Raw genomic sequence first — 21,559 nt, forward strand, 5'->3', positions numbered from 1 at the left:
CTTAGCAATAAACCTTACTATCTGTGGCAAATTAGAAAAAAAGGAGTTTGGAGTAAGTGTAAGGTGTTTATCTTCCCCCTCCGTAGAGAAAGAAGGAACGGGTGGTGATGACGTTCTTTGGGAGACATACCGATATGAGTACGTACCTGTGGCAAAGCGACTTTTTATTGAGGGCTTTGTGTTCTGTTGAATGCCGAATAAAGTTATATAACCACTTAATAAACGCTGTGGGGTGCTTTTTGTTGCTGGTGGGGGAATCCCAGTTCCCGGGCGGCTGCTCCCCTCAGCCTTTCCCGCCTTCTCCGCCGGCGCCTCCCACGCCTGCGCTGCGCAGGCGCCTGCGTTCCCCAACGGCCGGCCGAGCGCGGCGGGTTTGAAGCGGAGCTGACGGCGGGAATGGTCGGGGCTTTTCTCCGAGCCGCCCCCGGCCATCGCGGCGGTGAGAGCGGGGCGCTGGGGGCAGAAATAGTCGTGTTGGGTCAGGACGTGAGGCAAAACGGGGGGCGGCGATGGCGGTGGGGGGTGTGCTGCCGCGGGTTGTAACGGTTCCTCGTAAGGAGCGGAGAATCGGCAAATCTCTAGTAACGAATTTCGCAGGCGTGCTAGTCCGTGGTATTTTAAAGCTGTAGTCCAAATAAAAGCTTCGTTTTCAGGTGTGAGGTAACAGAGGGAGCTGTGTGAGCGCTGTAGGCACCAGGGCTGCCGGGCAGTATCATGAAACGGAGGTTTGTTACGGTGCGACCGGGGAAGGTGCATTTCAGCAACGGGTTTGCATCAGTCGCTTTCCGTCATAGAGTTAATACGTATGCTTGCACGAGAGTAACCGATAGATAATGCTACTTGTTGTGCCTCCATACTCTGCTAGCAAGCAAGCGACTGTTTTCTTTTAAATACTGGTCTTTAATAAAAAAACCCCACGACCAAACAACCAATCCACCTCTTTAAATATGGCTCATCTGGCGCAATCTCCCTTGAGAGCACGTTATAGCACTGCTTTTATATAGGCCAGATATTTTCTGTTTATTGCAGTAAATTTCGACTCCTTTAGCAGTGAACACCTTCACATACTAAAGACTTACCCAGCTTCAGGAGGAATTTTTGTACTGATATGACACTGCACTTCTCTCCAGAGTTCAGGGAAATTGCTTTGTTTTGTCTGTCAGGCACTTTGCGCTTCCTCTCCTGCTTTCAATTCAGCAAAATAAAAGGTAGTTACTACATTTACCGCTTCATCTAAGTTCTCGTTGCTTCTTTAACAGATCAGAGTCCTTTTTAAAATTCTGCTTGCGTCCTCAGTGTTTGCAACTTAGGTCTTTCTTAAATTACCGCTTTCTTTTTTAATTCCCCTCAGTACGATGATGGCGTCCTCAAACCTGGAAGATTTGTGCTCTCACATCAACACGAAGATTTCAACTATTAAAAAGACTCTTCAGTTAAGAAACATAGGTAAAAGAAATTAAGAGTGGGTTTTGGTTTGCACCTCTTTGCAGAAAATGGGAACGCTCTAATTAGACAAGGAACGTAACAGGAAGTGGAAATCCAGTAAAACACAGAGGACAGCAGCAGCAACACCAAAGAGCAAGGATGGCAAAATGGGAGCATTATCAGGGAATTAGGTGCCGAGCAGAGAACATGAACTAAGTGAACATATGCTCCTCCGAGGGACTTGGAGGCTGGTGGTTAATGCACCGTATCTACTTGGTGGGGAAAGCCCCGGATGGGAGACCAAAAAAAAAATATCTTGGGGAGTATGTTAATCACAAAACTGTGCAGAGGCACAGATGGAGGTGTACGCAGGTGTCTTGTCCTCGCCTTCCAGGAGTGCCTGGCCGTGATGTACGCACACAGGGGGCAGCAAACTCTTTATGTTTATCTCTTATCCTTTGCTAGGCACAAGTAGAGATTACTCAGGACCATAGAAGCGTTGGTTGGGGAGGGTCATCTAGGCTAACCTCCTGTTTGAAGAGCACCTATAATTCTCAGCAGAGGGAGATCACGAAGCAGAACAGGTGCTCCAGTTGTGAAAGCCAGGCTGCGTTTAAAAGCTGTGTCCTCCACCTGCGACCTGCAGCGGTAGTGGGTACAGCGTAGTGCTGGGCAGCCTTGTGGGCCCTTATTCCTGCAGCAGCTTTGAACTCTGTTGGCTGTGTGGAGTAGGAGATTGGCTGTTTGACCAGCGAATATTGCTGCTTCTGCTGGGAAGATATGGTGGTTGGGGAGCATAGGGTTAGCAGATAATCACTGCTTGCGGAGGGGAGGGAAACAGGATTTTGGTTTTGTGTTGGAGGTGTTTTGGCTTTTTGGCTTAATGTTCTCTTGTTGGTAGGTCAAGAACCATCCCTCAGCTCTATGCTCTGTAAAATAGGCCATGAAGTAGTTCTCTTGAATGATCTCCTGAATAAATTGGAATCGGAAGTTCAACAGCAAGAAAAGCTGAAGAATTTGCTAAAAGTAATCTTTTTTTTTTTTTCCTGTTCATAAAACACCAAAAGAGTCAAAGGAATCTTTGATACGCGTGAAGTTGTTCTTTTCTAGATGCTAAGCGATGTGTTTGGATGCGTGCGCTTCCAAGTGAATCTGGGACTCGGAACAGGCTTCCTGGCGGTTTATTAAGCAGCTCTCCTGCGTAGCGACCGTTGTGCTCTAAAGAGCAGTTCCGTTGTTACATCCTTGCGATAGCTATGAAAACTATTTAATTAGAGTATTTATCTGTTGGCTTAGTGTGTGTTTGCAGTGCCTTCACGCGTGAAGTCTTTTGTGAAAGTGTTGTTTGGGGAATGTAGATGAGTTTCCTGTGGCATCTCTTTGTCGCCACCACCCAGACCTGCTAGGGTATCTTGTTAAAGATGTACTTCTTGCCCGCTCAAATTTCCCTGATGCTTTGACGGCAAGGACAGACAAGCCTATGCTTAGCTTTGTTCTTCTGAGCTTTGCTAGCTGCTCCTGGGGAAGTTAGGGGGTAAAGAGGTGAGATGATGGGGAGAGAGCCAAGAGCACCTCTTACTAAGTTCAAATATTATTTTAGCGTCACCCGAATAGCAACCTAATTTTACTTGCTTGGGATTGAGTCTCGGGTTTCTGATGAAGTCTAACATTCATTTCAGGAGCTTCAGAAGTCTGCTGAGAGATGTCAAAATGAAGCACAGCACCTCTGTGAAAACATTCCTCTCTACCTGCCTAAACCCACTCAGAGCTGGTACGTGGTACATGAGCATGGAGATCCCGGGCTGCTCCTGGCAGTGTCCAGCTGCAGCATTGTACAACTCTACTCCTTTTACTGTGTATTAACTGTGAACTTTGGGGAGCCAAGGTTGTTATGTGTCTTGATTCGGGAGTCTGCTCTTGACTGCTCACTACCAGGCTCGTGTTAGCACCCTAACAAATCCCTCGGGTAAAACCTATAAAATACCTCTGAATATATAAGACAGATAGACAGATAGATATATATAAAAAAAAAAAATACTGTGACTGGGTTTCTGAGAGGAGTCAGCTCTTTTCTCTGGCCTGTTGGAATTGCTTTTTATTTTGGGGTGATGTTAGGGTATGCCAGATTGGGGTCTCGTCTAGATTCTAATGTCTAATGGAGATCCCAGCCGTTGTTGCCACCCTTGCAGCTTGTCAGAAGGCAATGCATCAGTCTGTTCAAATTCAGTGCTTCCAATATGTGCCCTGAACCTATCAGCTTTACCTGGTCTTGCTCCTAATGCCGGACGAGCCTCAGGCTGAGAACATTATAGGGGTATTCCAGCAAAGTAAAAGGTTAAGAATGTGGAAATGGGGTTACAGAAGAGAAAAATGAACTGTAATTTCAGATTGCGTGTAGCAGTATTTTCACCTGTGTAGATACTGCTTGTATTGAAAGTTGGACTAGCCCTACCTAGCTGGTAGAGAGATGACTTGTGCAGGAGCTTTGTTCTGAATGCGACCCTTCAGGTGTGAACCTTTAGTTTAGGAAACCGCCTCCTAAACTGTGTCTAGAGACGTCTTGTTCCTTTTCAATGTAAATGTTGCAGAATTTTGTGTGTGTGAAAGAATGGAAGTTGTTCAATTATCCCTGGGGTTCTGCCTTCCTTTTGTAATTTACTTTCTTAATTTAGGAAAGCCCTTTGTATTAAGTTTATGTTTGCTCCTGGACGTTGATTAGATGCAAATGAGGCGTGTTTAGTGATTGTGTCACCTCTGATATCAAAAAGATTCTTTGGGATGTTGGTTTCCCTTCCAGTTTTGTCCGCTTTTAATCAAGAAGTTAATTGTGAGACAACTTCAGCTGCTCCTTGCCTTTCTAGAGAGCACCACACGTGTAAAACTGAGCAAGTTTTTCTAAGAATTTTCCACAGAAGGTGCTCTGCCAGCACTCGTTGTCTGTTGAGTGAACATCGTAAGTAATGCAGAAAGCAGAGCGAGCACTTGAGCACTGGTGAGACAGGCCTTCAACTCTTAGAACAGAAATGCCCACACAGGCGAATTGAACAATTCATGGCTCTAGCTCTTGTTTCTCTCCTGTGTTCCTGGTTTTGATGTTCTTATTTAGCGGAGGAATCTCACCAAAATAAAAAGCAAGTTCAGTGTGTCTTCATCTGTATTCCAGGTGTTTATTGAGAGCATTTTCTCGCCACACCAAAGCCAGGTTTTGGATACAAGCTTCAGTTCTTTCTTTCCATGGTCCAGGTCAGCAGTGAACTGCGTGTGCAGGGCCTTACCTTGTTTTTCAGATGTTTGCATCTGAATTAGTGGAACTGTTGGTGTCCTGGGTCTCAGGAGGGCTCCGCGTTGTGACTCGGCACGGAGCAGAGCTTCCCCTGTCACTGTGTCACAGACCAGACAGTTTGGGAGTCCGGCGGGCGCCCGGTAATGTCCTTGTGTTCAGATGACAGTGAGTTTGGCCAAATGCATCCTCTTTGCTGTCCTTCTACCGATCAGTAGGAGAGCAGCTAGCTGGGTGGCTGGCAAATAACTCTGTGTTTGAGGCTGTAAGCTGAGGGTTTGGAGGAAGGGTGAGTTTATAAAAATAATGCTCTAATAATCACTCATAGCAGGATATTCCTCAGCTTTTGGGATCTTGCGTAAAAAAAAAAAAAAAAAAAAATCCCAGCCTGCTGGATGGCGTTGAATTTCTTTGCTTCAAAAGATTAATGGATGAGTCAGGCTTCCCAAGATTTGAACTTGTTTCAAAGAGCTGTGAAGTATTTCAAATCTGCCTGTTAGGCTGCAGCTCTGTGCTCTGGCTCATCTGATAAAAAGCAAGGCCTCATGTTCTGTGCAGTGTAATGGTACATTGAATTCTTAACTGCTCTGCGCTGCATTTGGACTGCTTCCAGTTCACCTGCTAGCAGCCTCTCTAGCAGAGAAATGAAGAGCTCTAATGAAGTCAGCTAAAGTATGCAATTTGAAATGGAGTAGGCTTGCTTTTTTTTTTTTTTTTTTCCCCCCCTTCTCTTTTAGGCAAGATGGTGAATTGTGTTCATCCAGCCTAACAGATGGGTTGGAACTTAGGTCTGTGAGTAAGCAGACTTGGTAATATAGTGGTATTCTCCTCACTACTTGTCTGCTATTTATACACTTAATATTCATTCATTTTACAGCACCACTGGGCCAACTGTGAAATGTGAAGAACAAACCAAAGTTGCAGAACCCAAACGTGCAAAGAAACCTACAACAGAGTCGAGACCTATTAAAGAAGCCCCCTTAATAACTGCGGAAGAATTTGAAAGTGTTCCTGCGTAAGTAAGCATGGCTTTCCTCAGACCCTGTCATGCCAACTTGGGGGGCAAATGTAGGTTTGGGAAAATGAGCTCTTGCAGAACTGAGACGGACAGAGATGTTTTGAAATTTTAAATGTTCCGCAGGATGAAACTTCATGACGACAGTTCCAAATAGTTCCTGTGCAATACTGGCAAACCTGAAAATTAAATGCATGGAGCTAATCAGGCTCTTTTGTATGTATTGGGAAGATCAGGACTAATGGGTTAAAACCCAAACCTCTTATTTCACAAGTCACTTTAATAGTGTGAACAGAAATACATTAGCTAATAGATGGGTTGTCCTCTAGTTCTGAGACCTGACACTTCAAAAAAAAAAAAAAATAGTCCCCTAAGAAAAAAGGTATGGTTACACTTCAAAGGAAAAATAATGATAAATATTGGTTTTATTTGACCCGGCTGTTGGTTTCTGAACACTTCAAGTCTTGACTTATCCATTTGTTCTGAGACGGGAAAAGAAGTCAGACTTGTTAAAAGCAAAATCCACCTCCCACTGAAATATCCCAAATTTCTGGAATAGAAGGCTGTGGGGTTTTTTTCCCCTACCGTCAGGACATGATTAATAGCTACCCTTGTCTGAAGTCTGTCGTGTGGGAATAACTTTTCTTAAATGGCCTTGTGGGGACAATCACAAATATTTCTGCCCAAAGGAGAAAATTCACTTGATGCCTAAGGTTAAATTGTTACCTAGCCTCTAGATTCAGTGTGTTCCCTGACGATGCTTGTTTCAATAAGAATTTTTCTTTTTTTGAGTCTGTGTTTTACCTGAGGCTTTCAAATCATCTTTTCTATAGCTTTCAAAATTTTCCGGTGAGCAACGTCCATTTTCTTCCACCAAATTGCTCAGTCCAAGAAATGAAGGAGCCTGGATGTTGAGCTAATACTAGAGGACTCTCTTGGTTACTTCTTAAAAGCACATGCACCTGGTAGTTTTATCCTGCAGCTCATCTCTAGTATTGGGTGGATTTATTCCCTTAGGTACTTCTCTCCCGATGAAATTTTGGAAAGGTAAAGCTGGAGCCTGGGAATTTTTGGTCTTTATCTCTGCTATGGCCAGAGAAGTAGACATAAGCCATTGCAGCCAAATGTTGTTTTAACTTCCAGTTAAAGCTATGATCTTCCCCGATAACCCCTTGAAGTGTTTCGTTATCCTTGAAAGTGGAAGTTTTTCCACTGCTGTTTGTGGGTGGGGAGAATGGGGACAGAGGCCAGATGGATACTCTGAACTTAATTGCTGGTTTATGGCAAGGTTGGATCTTAGGCTGTGCTTGTAGGGCTGTAGAAATATTTTTATTCCGATGGGAAAAGCATGTTTGTTCTGTGGAGGAAGACTGACATGGGTTTAGAAATAGATCTGTTAATCTACCAGTTTCTTCTGTTGCCTGGCAATGCTGTAATACGCGACTGGGGCAGTCCGCTAAGCCTGCAATTTCACGTACAATTTAATCAAATCTAAGCAGCAGACGTTTGTGACCCACACTTTCTCACACCTAGCGTATTCTCTTAGAAGAGTGAGAATGAGGTTCATATCCCAGTTCCCCAGGCCAGCGCTGGTTCTGACATAGGATCTCTTTATACCTGCTGGCAGTAGTAACAAGGGATACTACCGCATTTTGATGCAGCTCTGGTCCCGGAGCCGCGTGGCCGTGCTAGCACAGAACTGTGCCTGTGCTAAGCCTGACCGAGGGACTTAATAAAGCACGACTGTGCACATGCATCGCGTATGTGTCTAAATCCCATACCGGCTGGGTATCATGGATTTGCATCTGCCAAGGGTTTCATTCCTGTCTCCCTTCCTGCTGCAGCTGTGGCAGACTGTAACTGAGAAATCTAGGTGGGTTTGACCCGCTTTGTGCTGGACGTGAAGCAGCATCTATCCCTTACATCATTAGGGCACTAGGAGGGATACCCGGCCTTCAGTGACTTTGTATTTTTAGAACTCTGCAGCAGGTATTTAACAAAGGGGCATGCTGTGTTAAGGTGCAGGCATGGAGCACCTTGATCAAATAGAACACTCTCACACCGTAAGAAACTCGCAAATTATCGTAGCCTTCAAATCTGTTGCAGAAAGACACACTTTTTGAGGAAGAGAAAGGAAATGGCACAGTAGATGTCTCTGTTAACTTTGAATTCAAGGCAAAGGAAAAGTCTTGCTTCGTTCTGTCTCTCAAATTCTTGCTGCTTAAGATATTTTTAGAATCTGCACGTTCATTAGGACTCTGTGAAGTCTCGGAAGATGGTCACTTGTGGGAATATACGTTTCTCTTAGCCTAAGGGAGCAGGGGCTGGCCGCTACGAGGTTTCTCTCTTTTCAGTGGTATATATGTGACATATGGATGATGTTGTTTTCTTTGAAGAACATAGCACTGTGCTTTGGTTTTCATGCCTATGGAAAAAAGTCATCTTGTGTTTTGAAAGGGGCTTCTGTGGATTAAAAAGGAAATCCGGTTGTTTTTTTAAAAAAAAAAAACCAACAAAAGTGAGTTCTGAACGTTTTTGCTTTTGGTGGAGTGGAGCAGATTTAAAAGTTATTTTAAATCGAATGGATTTTAAATGGATGAATTTGGAACTTCTCAACTTTGTATCTTTCTATTAGCGTATGTATGGATTGAAATGCATGTCGGCATTTATGGGCTTGCTAGCCATGGCTGGATAGAAACGTGAGAAGCCTGTGGAACAGCTGGTGTTCTTACGATCCTTACGGTTACGCACAGAAGAAAAGTTCCAGTTGCTTTTGACAGAATTTAGCTTCAGATTAAGGCACCTACGCTTAACTGCTGTGACACTGAGCGTCCCCCCCTCCCACTTCTGTCGCTGAACGTCTAGTCAGGCCAGTCGGTGGAACCGGAAAACGGCTCAGCCGTCTAGCTGCTACTGGCACGTTGCAGTTGCCTCGGCAGGACTGTCTGGTGCCATTGCAGATGCTTTAGTTCCTGCATTTTCTGTAAACCCCAGCACATCTGCTAGCCCCCTGTGAGCATCTTGGATGCCTGAGGGCCTCTGAAAGAGCGCTCGGTTCTGGGGTTTAGGTGCCTGACTCCGGCTTCTCTGTTTCTGTGTCAGGATGAGCTGAGCTGTCTCTTGACTTTGTTAAGTGTGTTCATTGTATCTCCGCGGATAGCGGGAGCATAGGAACTTAAGCATAGGTGTTTTATACCTCTGGCCTTAGGCTTCGTAGCTCTGCCCGTTCCCCCGTGACTTTACAAATAGGCTAAGGGGTGCAGATAGAGCAAGAAATAGCAGTTAATGCGCACAGGCAAAGCCCTTCTGTGGTTATAGGCTGTGTTACTGGTTTATGCTGTCTGTGACTGTGTTTCGGGGTGGTAGTGCTGCTTTTACCTGAAAAGATGTTATGTGCGCCAAGTAGAACGTTTTTATAAAACTGGCTGCGCCTCCAACTTTGAATCTGGATTGATGCAAAACATCAATAAAGCTGAAGGCCGGCTACAAATAACTTTGTGGCAAGTCAGTCTGAAGTTAGAGCAATTGCTTTGAATTCAGGAGTTTTTACACACTCCGTGTGGATCTGTCTTCCTGGCTGCGTCACCGAAATTCGGGAATAAAAGAAAACTCCGTAACACCAATTTAGCATTAGGAAGCAAGCATTTCCTTTTATTGCAGTGCTGGGTGTCAGGAGGATAGCTCCTCTAATCAGGCACCCCTAACGCTGCTTCTCTTGTCCTATTTATACACAGGTGTTACAAAGATTACAAAGTGGTACGCTCCCCATTACAATAAGTGGTTCATATTTCTTTGCCTTGTCTGCAAACTAGAACGCATGCTCAGTTCCTTTCTCCGCCTCTATCTTTTGAGTAGGTGGTATCATTTGGGAGGGGGGCTTATGAGTTGTTGGTCGTGGGGACCCTGGCCCAAGTCACCTGTCCCCTAGTTTCTCAATACTTGGGTCCTGGTAATTGTTCGCTGTATGCCTCGGGAAGATAAGGATGCTCCTGGCGGCAATTAGCGTCCTCCCTTTCTGAAAAGTATGTACATAAGGACCGTGAAGTGTCTTGTAGCTCCTCCTTTTTATCCTGATGTGTAACAGGTGCTCGTTCTAAGAATTGTTAGCCTTCTACCTAAAGTAACAATGAATAGTTTCTTATCACATATCATTCATACAAGCAGGCCTTCGTTACAGGCCTATCTTTTTGGCTACAGCAGGGACTGGCTTTTACGAACATCTACAGCGAGCACTTCTTTTTTAGTTGGCAGTTGTAGAATGCCTGCCCACATTCTGGTTTAGAATATTGAATTTGTGGTTGATGAGCTACTTGTGCTTTGAATTCTTGGTATGTTTTCCAAAGATGGAGTTTTTCCATTCAGATTAAAGTGCGGGAAGAATTTCCTGTTTGTTGATGGTTTCGGTTTTGTTGTCCTGACCTAAAGAACCTCGTTCGTTCTTAAAATGAATTGTGACACTTTCCTCAGTTCCACACATCTGCAAACTGATACCAAACGGAATGCAAACAGCCAAGTTTGGTTTGTTGTAGTGACTGAATGGTGATAACAGGATAATTCAAGTTGCAACGTTGCCCTGGCTTTTACTGCTGTGTTTTTTGGGGTTTTGTTTTGTCTTTCGCTTACTGCTTGTCGTAGGAGTTTCAGATTTCATTTTTATGTAATGGCTTCTCAGGTTGTAGCATGTTTCCCTTTCCTGAATAGCCGCCTTTACATCGATAAATGCTGAATAGCCTTACTTGTAAGTGTTGCAGCGTTCCGGGATTTCCACATCACTTTCTTTTTATCTTCTGTGCTTCCCGTACCTCTAGGCTGTTCTCAACAGATCTTATTATTTTAGTAGTAGTTCTATGAAATGCTCTGAAAGTTCAGGCGAGGATGTGGCAGTGCAGAACTGTGTCTGTATAGCTCTGTAGGCTGCAGAACAAAATACAGAGAACACCACAAAACTGCTATTTCTTCAAAAGACAAAGGAATGGCTGTAAGTTCAAGCACAGGTTGTTTATGATTAACCTATGAACCAAATTGCACTCTTAGGCAGAAACATTTAATTTCAGCTTTGGCTCGTGTTACGTTTTATGCAGCGTTGCTTGCTGGTTTTTGCATTTGTAGTTTAAGTAAGTGGTATGCTATAAAAGCAGCCTGTGTTCCGTTTTGAAAGGCTGCTTCCAGCTTAAGCACTGGGTATATTTTACTTCTTGACTTAGCTTTCTAATGTATCATCTTTCTGGCTTTTCAACATTATTAAACAATGAAGGAAATGACCAAAATTAACTACTACGTTTACTCATTAACACAAAGCAGAAGAAACCACCTCTGACTAGGAACAGCGTGTTCAATTACGGCTGATGGAAGAGAAGAATAAACACGGAACTCCATTTGTGACTTTCTGGTTACTGATTTTAATTTTTGCTTGTAGGTATATGAAAGGTCGTTTAACATACAATCAGATTAATGCAGTTGTTCAAGATCTGAACAAGGCCGTGGTGGGCAAATACAAGATCCTGCATCAGCCCTTGAAATCTATGAATGCAGCAGCCAGAAAACTCTACCACAGGTTCCTGGAAGAAGAAACTAAGGATACAAAAGGTATTTCTTTTGCATTTCATAGTACCAAACTGATAGCTTTTGGATATTCTGTTTGTCTTTGCTATAAGGTGATGTCACATAAAAGGTGAAGTCTGATGTGTGGCTGAGGGAGGCCCTCCCGTTGACTCACAAGATTCAGAAAGGACCCCCTCGCTTTCTGAACGCCTTCTCAGAGAGGAGCCTAGGTGCGGCTAGGTCCAGTCTTAGTCGCAGACTTGGTCAATGGTTCACGTCTAAAGGATTATGTGTGTAGCCACAGACCAGAGTCAACGTTTGCCTGTCAGAGCCCCCAAAGGACTTGCACTGACTCTGTTGCGCAAAGTTGAAACTAACAGAAAGTTTATGAGCGCGCCAGATTTAAAGAGGTCAGAATAGCCATTGACAAATGCCCTTAGTGTAATAGCCCTAATATATGGCTATGATTATAATTGTAATGCCAGCAATATGCTGTCCTGGGTATTCTCACTGAAAGGGTGAAATCGCAGTTGCTTACCACGAAGGCGTCCCTGTCTTGGGTGGAGGAGAAGGAGCACAGCCCGTCGACTGCCTCTTTGGGGGGGCGTGTGTCTTCAATTTCTTCTCTTCCCTGCCAGGGGTAACTTCCCCGATGTCCTTTATACCCCAACCTTAGCTGTCCCCTCCCTGGGGTGACGCGGAACATGATGTGGGTGGAGAGCCGAGTGCTATAGTCATATATGTTTAGCATGTACTCCTTTTAACTCATTAGCATAGTTAGGGGTGTCAACTTTAATGTTCATTTTGCGGATAACGAAGCAAAAAGTCTCGCTCCGGCTACCGTGGCCTTCCAATTTCAGTGTAGAAACCGTCTATCTGTTTGTTCCGCGCTCTCGAGCCAAAACAGGGCCGTCCTGCCGCCCTAAGACTCCCTCCTTCGGCTGCTTCTCATACCAACCTCACGGATCTCCATCCAGAGGGTTTGTATAAGAGATAAGCGGACACCTGTGGTTTTAAGCTCTTGGGTGCAATTCCCACAGGGGAGGCAAACAGAAATGAGATTCATCTCCAGCTCAGATTCCAGGCCGTTAGGAATATGAATGTCTCATTGCTCCACGGAACTGGGTAGCCAGTATAAAATCCAGTCACCTCTTCTGGATGAAGTCACGTAGTTCAGCAGCAAGGGTTATTGTTTTGACTGAAGAGTTTTCCTGTAACTCATTTGGGTACTTTTTCTATGCTTTCGCTGAAAACACGTCACTTTTGTGGCGTGCTGTAGCAAAAACTTTCAGAGTGCCCAAGGATTTGATTTGGAATCACTAGGAGGTTTGGAAACTCCTAGTTTGATAACCAAACTGCATAAACTGTGTTTGCAGTTGTTGAGCTAGAATGGACATGAACTATTAGAAATTTGTTCTCAAGTTGGGAAATCTGGGTAATCAGTCATGCTGCAGTGACTCTGTGGGACAGACCGGGCTGTCTGACCATCTTAAGAAGTTTTCTCCTCTTAAAAGCATAGAGGGAGCAAAAATGCACCGGAATATCTTTCTCTCTCTCCATTTAAAAGCAAGTTGTACTTACAGGGTAGTTTTTCCAAAGACGTGTGGCACAGTAAGTCTCTAATATTAAAATCTCCCTTTTGACATTCCTTTCCGTTTGAGAACAAGTATGTAGTTATTCCTGGAGGGGCGTACCGCACGTATCAAGCTTGGCGATATCCTCAGAATGCCCTCGTGTTTCCAAGTCCAGGCATAAAGCGTGGAGCAAACTCTCTTGTGTCTCACGGAAAGAGAGCTCTTTTTCTGACAACGTCTCGGCACCCGCCTCTGAATTTTTGCATTCACCGGCTACTCCGGAGTCGCCTTCTGACAAACTACGGCTTTTCCTGCCTTTGGATTTGTCGCTGATCAAGAGTTTCTCGATATTATGGGACGGGGATAACATCGCTGACTTCTAGACGCTAAATGCAGCACTTCTGTAGGGAAGCAATTCTGGTATGATGGACACGCCTGGCACTCTTTCTCTTTTGAAACCTACAGGGTAAAGATGTCGTATGAAAGCCAGTGTGGCAAAGGACTTGAATAAAAGCATGCTAAAGGCGTGCAGCTAGGCGATTTCCCGTGCCTGGCTTCTTCTTTGGGCTCAGATAGTTTGGTTTTTTCCTAGACAAGTGCTGCTTCGGTCTAACAATGGCTCCTGTCAATCTGCGATGTCTCAAAATGCTTCATCATTTTTAACTTACAGTATTTTTTGGTTTGACTGCTATTGCCCTCGGGACGACAGTAAGGAGTTTGAGCCCATGGCTACAGAGGAGAAGCTAAAGGCTAGGAGGGCCCTCCTAGGCCTGGAATGCCGGTTAGTCTGCACCGGGATCCACGGCAGCCTCAGCTGCAACGAGGGAGCCATTCTGGCAACTTGAGAAAGCTACAACTAGTCAGAGAGAGGGTTTTTTAAGTCTGGAAAATTGAGGCTTTTAATTTCTTCAGGTACCTGAGAGACCGTCTTTCTCCTCTTGTTTATGTTGGAAAGTTCAGTTAGGAAACCAGGACATCGAGCATCTGAGAGAGAGAGTGAGCGTGGTGGGTTTTTGATTGTGACTAATCATCTAGAAAGTCTTCAGAAAAGGTCTGGCAGGCTGTCAGACGGTTCTCCGCCGGCCAGCACAAAGTGATTAAACGTCTTTATCCATTGCGTTTTTCAGGATGAGGCTGTGCAGTCATTGATTTGTTTGCTTAAATTTCTGCTCTGACCGTGTGTCTGCTTAGGATTCCCACAGTTTCTCAAGCTGGGCTGATTGCCAGCTGAGCTCTTCCTCTGATTTCAAGATGAGAAAAGATGCTGCCTGGTTTATCAGGGTAACTTCCAGCCAGTCAGGCGGTTCAGTCAGTGCCGCTCCTTCTTTAGTGCACCGAGTTACTGTTTCCAACCAAACCACCACCCTTCAGCCACCATCTGGTTTCTTCATTAACAAGATCCTGCTATGCTGAGTGCTGCCGCCCTGAATTCTGGGCAAACAGAAGAAGAAATTGTATTCTGCACAGGTTTGGGACATGCTGATGCTCCCCCAGATAAAACAGGATTAGCGGATTAGCCCTGGACTCCGAACGCCAGTTAGGTCTATTGCCCTATTACTGGAAACGGCAAATGGTCTCGGTCCAACTGTAGTCGTATCTTTAAGCACTTATGCAGGTTTGTTTCTTTTCCTCGTAAACAAACTTTCCACTTCTCATCCCTATGTGAATTTGCAGTGTTGCAAGCTCTGTCGAGATTCCCGTGTAGCTCCCATCTGCGTTTGACAGTTGTCGTCTCTGGAAGATTCTACTTGCTGCGAGACACCGGTGTCGCCAGCTCTCAAAGTGGCCCAGTCTGTGAGAAAACATGGCCGGATGTTCTTCAGCTCCGAGCAGTATTTTGGGGAGCTCATAAACAACGCTCCGGGACCTCGGTTCTAATGGCCGTCACATCCTCGGCTGCTCCTTCGGAGTGGAGCACGTGTCCTGTTAGATCACTCACGAGATGAAATTTCAAGATGAAAAGTTTACCCAAAACCATGGATTTGCCTGTGTAAAGCTACATTGTACTCGTTTAATAAATAAAGAAAAGCTTTCCTGGCATCTTCGGCTTTCCAGCTAGCATCGGCTACTTTCTCCTTGGTTAAACTGGAAGGACTCTCCAATAACGTAATAGAAAGGAGAGATGCTCCACCTTATCTAAGATGCTGCTGCCCCTGCCTCACTTTAAGGGTAAAAGGAGAGAGGGAGGATGCTAGCCTCCTTATGCTAGCCTCCTTTTCCACGCTTGAACACCCCTGGCCAAGCGACTTCTTTCTCAGAGGGCTCGGAAGCATGATACTGCAGAAGAATATGTCATTTCCTTTTACTTCCTCTCCTTAAAGATAGTTGGACACTTCTTTCTTGTACCTCCGTTAGCATGTTCCTGGTTTCAGATTGCTTTTCTTTCTTAGGGTTTTGTGAAGATGCGTGGTTAAAACCTTATGCCATGTTACAGGAAATACTAAATGTACGGTCATTTGACTAGATCCGTAATGATCTCCTGTCTGAGCAGCGTGTAAAGACTGAATATGAAATCACAGCTGGCGACTATAGCTATGGAGTGCTTAGAAGAACTCCCTCCCTCGTGTCCCTCCCGCCGTTAGCTTGTGGGGATTTCTCTTGGGGTTTGTTGCAGGCATTTTAAAGGCTTTAACTCCAGCCAAGGCCTTGGTTTCTTACAAGCGCTTGATAGTGAGGATTTCCGTTGAGAAGTAGTTCATCAACTGCAAGAAGGGACGGGCTGCCAGCTCTGGTGCAGGACCTTCCTATGCCCTACGGCATTTTCTTAGAGACACAGGGAGGCTGCTCTTCCGAGTGGCTAGTCTCTTTCCTTGCATTTTCTTAATTAACAGAGAATTGTTCTTTTCCAAATCTGACGGAAGTCTGCGGGGTGCTGGGCTGCGTAGCTCTGATGTACGCAGGGCCCTGTCCTTTTGTTCGCAAAGGGCTGATTCCAGAACTTGAGTGCCCGCTGAGAGAACGTCATCAGGCCACCGCTTGCTATTCTTCCAGTTACGCTGCTACTCAACGGTGCTCCGTGATCGAAACGCTGAGGCGTGATGCCTTTCTCTGTAAAGCTGTGCTGTGATCTCTAAGCAGACCCCCAGCGTCTTTTTGGCTTTGCTCAGGTCAGCGCTTGGGGCGTCACAAAGAGCAGAACACCTACGGGCAAGGCCTCGAAGAGAAGTTTACTGTTAGGTTCGCGGCTCCTCAGGGTGTGCTGCCAATTGACTTTCTGCTGTCCACGTCTTCTGGCACACGCGTGGGACATCTCGTGTCTGGCCCTGGGTGGTGTTCTGGACTGCTGCAGACTTTATACCCTGACAGAGGAGTGTGGCTGGTCGGGAAGATGTTAGGGGACGCGGCTGACAACAGACGGAGCTCGCTGAATGGGGCCTGTGGACGATGCGGGGTAGTCGAACTTAATGGGGAAGTTGGTAATTCTTCTTTCTGGTGACACGTTTAGAAAGTAGAACGAGGTTCCTGAGATAGCGTGAGGCCGTCCTCCTTGTAGAACGCTGATTGTATTTTTTCACCAGAGTGTGGAACTGCTAACAAGAGGTTGTATTGTTACTTGTGAAATGTTAAGCGTATCCTACAGCAAAGTAATTTCTATAGCAAAGTTGTCCTTTGTTTTCCAGGTGAATTTTTTGTTGTGGAGGCTGACATCCAAGAGTTCACCCAACTGAAAGTGGATAAGCACTTCCATAGGGTCCTCAATATCCTGCGCCACTGCCAGAGAGTGAGAGAAGTTCGTGGCTCGAGACTTGTCCGCTACGTCATCCGCTAACGAGCTTTCCGTGCTCTGCTCACCAAGATACAGAAGGCAGAAGTATTTTGAGGTGCAGAGAGATTTTGTCGTCTGCAGAGAGATTCTACGTGTCGGGCAGTCCTATCCACCTCTCTTAATTTCTAAAAGGCAGCAGTCAGGGTGCAGGAGTTTCCTGCATCGCTGGAACAGGTGGTTTAAACACCTCCAGGCTGAAGATCGGTCGTTCTGTTAGCCATACGGGTTTCATACTTCATCGCGCGGCCAGAGTATTCCCTCAGACCGACCCATTAGACTGAACCAGCAGAGCAGTGGGGTTTTTCTAAGTGAAAATGTTCAACTTTACTTTGAAAACACTGGTCAAACTCGTCACAGTTTTTATTATAGAAGATTGCTTTCAGAGGACCTGTTAGCATGTAAGTTCCAGAGTAGAATTATTGTGATAACAATCAGCTCTGCAAGTAATCAAAACTGGTTTGATCAGAAGAGTTACGGTCTTTTTCTTCCATGAGCCTGTATCTGCTGTTAACCTAACAACTGGCTTACAATACCTCCTCTTGTACCCTGTCGGTGTTAAAATGGCAATTTAACGAGCAAAAGACCCTGAATAGACATTGAACTTTTATCAATAAAGAGATCCCAGTGAGTGCTATATAAAACTAGATTCCTTTTGGGTTTTTTTTGGGGGGGGGAGGGGGGGGAGGGTGGTTGGTTTTGCATGTTTCTTTTTGGCCTTTTGCTCTGGGATGTTGAGATCCAAGCTGAGGTCTCTAACTCTGCATCATACTGGAATATATTTCATGTTCAGATACACACACAGCAGAGGAGGATGTGCAAAATCAGTTTCCACAGGTGTCAGTTGAGTCCATCTGTTTCTTGCAGAGCTCATGTGATGTTAAATAAAGCGTAGAGGTTTGGGTCCATGGATCATCGGATCCTTCTTTGGGGTTGATTGGTTCGGTTTTGGTTTTGTTTTGCCCAGCTTCGTGGAGTCTGAAGTCTTTCAAGATTCTGGACGTGCAACCTTCCGTTTAATAACATGGGGCTACTGCAGTATTTATTGTTGACTTTTCTTCCTCTGCAATGTACTTTGTGATTACATGGCTTTAACTTTAAAAGTGAGGGGAAGAAGCAAAACGAGCCCCAAACGGACCCAGAAGAACCGCGTCCAAGGCAACAAACACTTTGTCCAAGAAGCGTCAGAGACAGTTATGGCAGGCTTGAAAAGGAGCTTGTGGGTGGGCAAACGAGACTGAGACAGGTGTCTAATGTGCCATTTATTATTATAATCGTGGAAAGGTGAGAGACCCTTTCTTAACGATTGTGTAAAAGTTGCTGTTCTCAAAACGTTTGATTGCTCACTGCTCAAATGAGCAGGACTTTGGATCAGGAAAGCCCCGCGTAGCACCAGGGACAGGAAACACGCAGCTGTGGCGGCTCTGCGGCACCTTCTGGCCAGGCACAGGCTCTGCACGGGCAGAGTTAAAGGCTGGAGGACAGAGAGAGCCACGGCAATGGGGCAAGCTGCAGCGATGGTGCCCTCTGACAGCCGCCCTAACGGCAAACTGTAGCCAGAGGCTAACTCACTCCTGCTTCTAAAATGGCCGACCATCGCTGGCCCTCTGACAGCCGCCCTAACGGCAAACTGTAGCCAGAGGCTAACTCACTCCTGCTTCTAAAATGGCCGACCATCGCTGGGCAACCTGCGCCAGGGCCTCACCACCCTCACATGGAAAAAGTTCTTCCTAACATCTAATCCTAATCTCCACTCTTTTACTTTAAACCCATTCCCCCTTGGCCTGTCACTCCCTGCCCTTGTCACCAGTCCTTCTCCAGCTTTCCTGGAACCCCTTCAGGGACTGGAAGGGGCTCTAAGGTCTCCCCAGAGCCTTGAACAACCCCAACTCTCTCAGCCTGTCCCCATAGCAGAGGTGCTCCAGCCCTCGGATCATCTCTGTGGCCTCCTCTGGACTCGCTCCAACAGCTCCACGTCCTTCTCATCCTGGGGACCCCAGAGCTGGACGCAGCACTGCAGGGGGGTCTCATGAGAGCAGAGTAGAGGGGCAGAATCCCCTCCCTCAATGTGCTGGTCATGCTGGTTTTGATGCAGCCCAGGACACGGTTGGCTTTCTGGGCTGCAGGTGCACACTGCCAGCTCATGTTGAGCTTCTCATCAATCAACACCCCCAAGTCCTTCTCCTCAGGGCTGCTCTCAATCCATTCTCCACCCAGCCTGTATTGATGCCAGACATTGCCCTGTCCCACATGCAGAACCTTGCACTTGGCCTTGTTGATCTTCATGAGATTTGCACGGGCCCACCTCTCCAGCCTGTCCAGGTCCCTCTGGATGGCATCCCTTCCCTCCAGCGTGTCAACCGCACCACACAGCTTGGTGGTGTTGGAAAACTTGCTGAGGGTGCACTCGATCCCACTGTCCATGTCACCGGAGGAGGCCCACGTTTTCCTTCGTCTTCCTTTTATCACTGATGTACCTACAGAAGCTTTTCTTGTTGCCCTTGATGTCCCTGGCCAGATTTGATTCTATCAGGGCTTTGGCTTTCCTGACCTGATCCCTGGCTGCTCGGACAGTTTCTCTGTATTCTTCCCAGGCCACCTGCCCTCACTTCCACCCTCTGTAGGCTTCATTTCGGGTTTGACTTTGCCCAGGAGCTCCTTGTTCATCCATGGGGGGGAGGGGGGGTGTGGGGGGCTCTGGGCATTTTTGCTTGACTTCTTCTTTGTTGGGATGCATCGCTCCTGAGCTTGGAGGAGGTGACCCTGGAATACCAACCTGCTGTCTTGGGCCCCTCTTCGCTCCAGGGCTTTGTTCCATGGTATCTACCAGGCAAGTTCCTGAAAAGGCCAAAGTCTGCTCCCCTGAAGTCCAGGGCAATGAGCTTGCTGTGTGCACTCCTCACTGCCTCGAGGATCCTGAACTCCACCATTTCGTGGTCACTGCAGCCAAGGCTGCCCTTGAGCTTCACATCCCCTACCAGCCCCTCCTTGTTGGTGAGAACAAGGTCCAGCGTGGCACCTCTCCTCATCGGCTCCTCTGTCACTTGGAGGAGGAAGTTATCATCAACACATTCCAGGAACCTCCTGGACTCCTTGTGGCCTGCTGCGTTGTCCCTCCAACCGATAGCAGGGTGGTTGAAGTCCCTCAATGAAGACCAGGGCTTGTGAACATGAGGCTGCTCCTATCTGTCTATAGAGGCCTCATCCGCTCGGTCTCCCTGCTTGGGTGGCCTGTAGCAGATCCCCGTTATGACCTCCCTGGCCCCAGTGCTCCCTTTAATCCTGACCCATAACCTCCTCACCCATCCCCAGGTGGAGTTCCATGCGCTGCAGCTGGTCATTGACACAGAGGGTGACACCCCCCTGCCCCGTCTGTCCTGCCTGTCCTTCCTAAAGAGCCTGTACCCTTCCATCCCAACACTCCAGTCATAGGAGCCATCCCACCACATCGCCATGATGCCAGTGAGATCACGGCCCTGCAGGCGTGCGCACATCTCCAACTCCTCGTGTGTTCCCTGTGCTATGTGTGTTTGCATGGGGGCATTTCAGTTGGGCCCCTGATGAAGGTGACTAACTGGAGAGCTGGAATTCATTTGAGGTATTTTACCTGTGTTTCCCTCTTGGTTCCTGTTACCTCAGGAGCCCCTGGCTCATCTCTGCAAGACTTCAAGCATGCTGCAGTATGTCCAGCACGTCTCTGAGTGAGAGGCTGAGGGCCCTTGCTGGCACCCATCCCTCCAACCTTGGCGTGTCATCCCGCATCGTGTCGCAGGCAAACCTGATACTACGTGTTTTTTTTTTAATACATGGCAGAAGGCATTCTCTAGGATCCCGGCCCCAACCGAAGTACAAAAACGCTGTTGGCAACAAGTGGCCCTGGGTTGTGGTGAACACAATCCCAGCGCACGCTGACACAAGCGATGGTCGGCCATTTTAGAAGCAGGAGTGAGTTAGCCTCTGGCTACAGTTTGCCGTTAGGGCGGCTGTCAGAGGGCCAGCGATGGTCGGCCATTTTAGAAGCAGGAGTGAGTTAGCCTCTGGCTACAGTTTGCCGTTAGGGCGGCTGTCAGAGGGCACCATCGCTGCAGCTTGCCCCATTGCCGTGGCTCTCTCTGTCCTCCAGCCTTTAACTCTGCCCGTGCAGAGCCTGTGCCTGGCCAGAAGGTGCCGCAGAGCCGCCACAGCTGCGTGTTTCCTGTCCCTGGTGCTACGCGGGGCTTTCCTGATCCAAAGTCCTGCTCATTTGAGCAGTGAGCAATCAAACGTTTTGAGAACAGCAACTTTTACACAATCGTTAAGAAAGGGTCTCTCACCTTTCCACGATTATAATAATAAATGGCACATTAGACACCTGTCTCAGTCTCGTTTGCCCACCCACAAGCTCCTTTTCAAGCCTGCCATAACTGTCTCTGACGCTTCTTGGACAAAGTGTTTGTTGCCTTGGACGCGGTTCTTCTGGGTCCGTTTGGGGCTCGTTTTGCTTCTTCCCCTCACTTTTAAAGTTAAAGCCATGTAATCACAAAGTACATTGCAGAGGAAGAAAAGTCAACAATAAATACTGCAGTAGCCCCATGTTATTAAACGGAAGGTTGCACGTCCAGAATCTTGAAAGACTTCAGACTCCACGAAGCTGGGCAAAACAAAACCAAAACCGAACCAATCAACCCCAAAGAAGGATCCGATGATCCATGGACCCAAACCTCTACGCTTTATTTAACATCACATGAGCTCTGCAAGAAACAGATGGACTCAACTGACACCTGTGGAAACTGATTTTGCACATCCTCCTCTGCTGTGTGTGTATCTGAACATGAAATATATTCCAGTATGATGCAGAGTTAGAGACCTCAGCTTGGATCTCAACATCCCAGAGCAAAAGGCCAAAAAGAAACATGCAAAACCAACCACCCTCCCCCCCCTCCCCCCCCCAAAAAAAACCCAAAAGGAATCTAGTTTTATAT

General features: G+C 46.6%; 1 protein-coding gene across 2 annotated transcripts; it reads left to right on the top strand.

Annotated features, from left to right (window-relative positions):
* Positions 1-331: 331 nt before the first annotated feature.
* On the top strand, positions 332-17,230 carry LOC129199127 (spindle and kinetochore-associated protein 1-like). 2 transcript variants are annotated; one of them, XM_054808993.1, is made up of 8 exons: positions 359-439; positions 654-725; positions 1,352-1,446; positions 2,327-2,451; positions 3,105-3,196; positions 5,583-5,720; positions 11,137-11,306; positions 16,456-17,230. In XM_054808993.1, exons 2-8 carry the CDS (start codon positions 715-717, stop codon positions 16,602-16,604), a joined length of 780 nt encoding a protein of 259 aa, XP_054664968.1. In that variant the 5' UTR covers positions 359-439; positions 654-714; the 3' UTR covers positions 16,605-17,230. The 2 variants fall into 2 exon arrangements, with proteins under 2 accessions (XP_054664969.1, XP_054664968.1); XM_054808994.1 differs by lacking the exon at positions 654-725 and having other exon boundaries at positions 332-439.
* Positions 17,231-21,559: the final 4,329 nt, after the last annotated feature.

The sequence above is a fragment of the Grus americana genome, chromosome Z, assembly GCF_028858705.1.
Source record: "Grus americana isolate bGruAme1 chromosome Z, bGruAme1.mat, whole genome shotgun sequence".
Lineage (NCBI taxonomy): Eukaryota > Metazoa > Chordata > Aves > Gruiformes > Gruidae > Grus > Grus americana.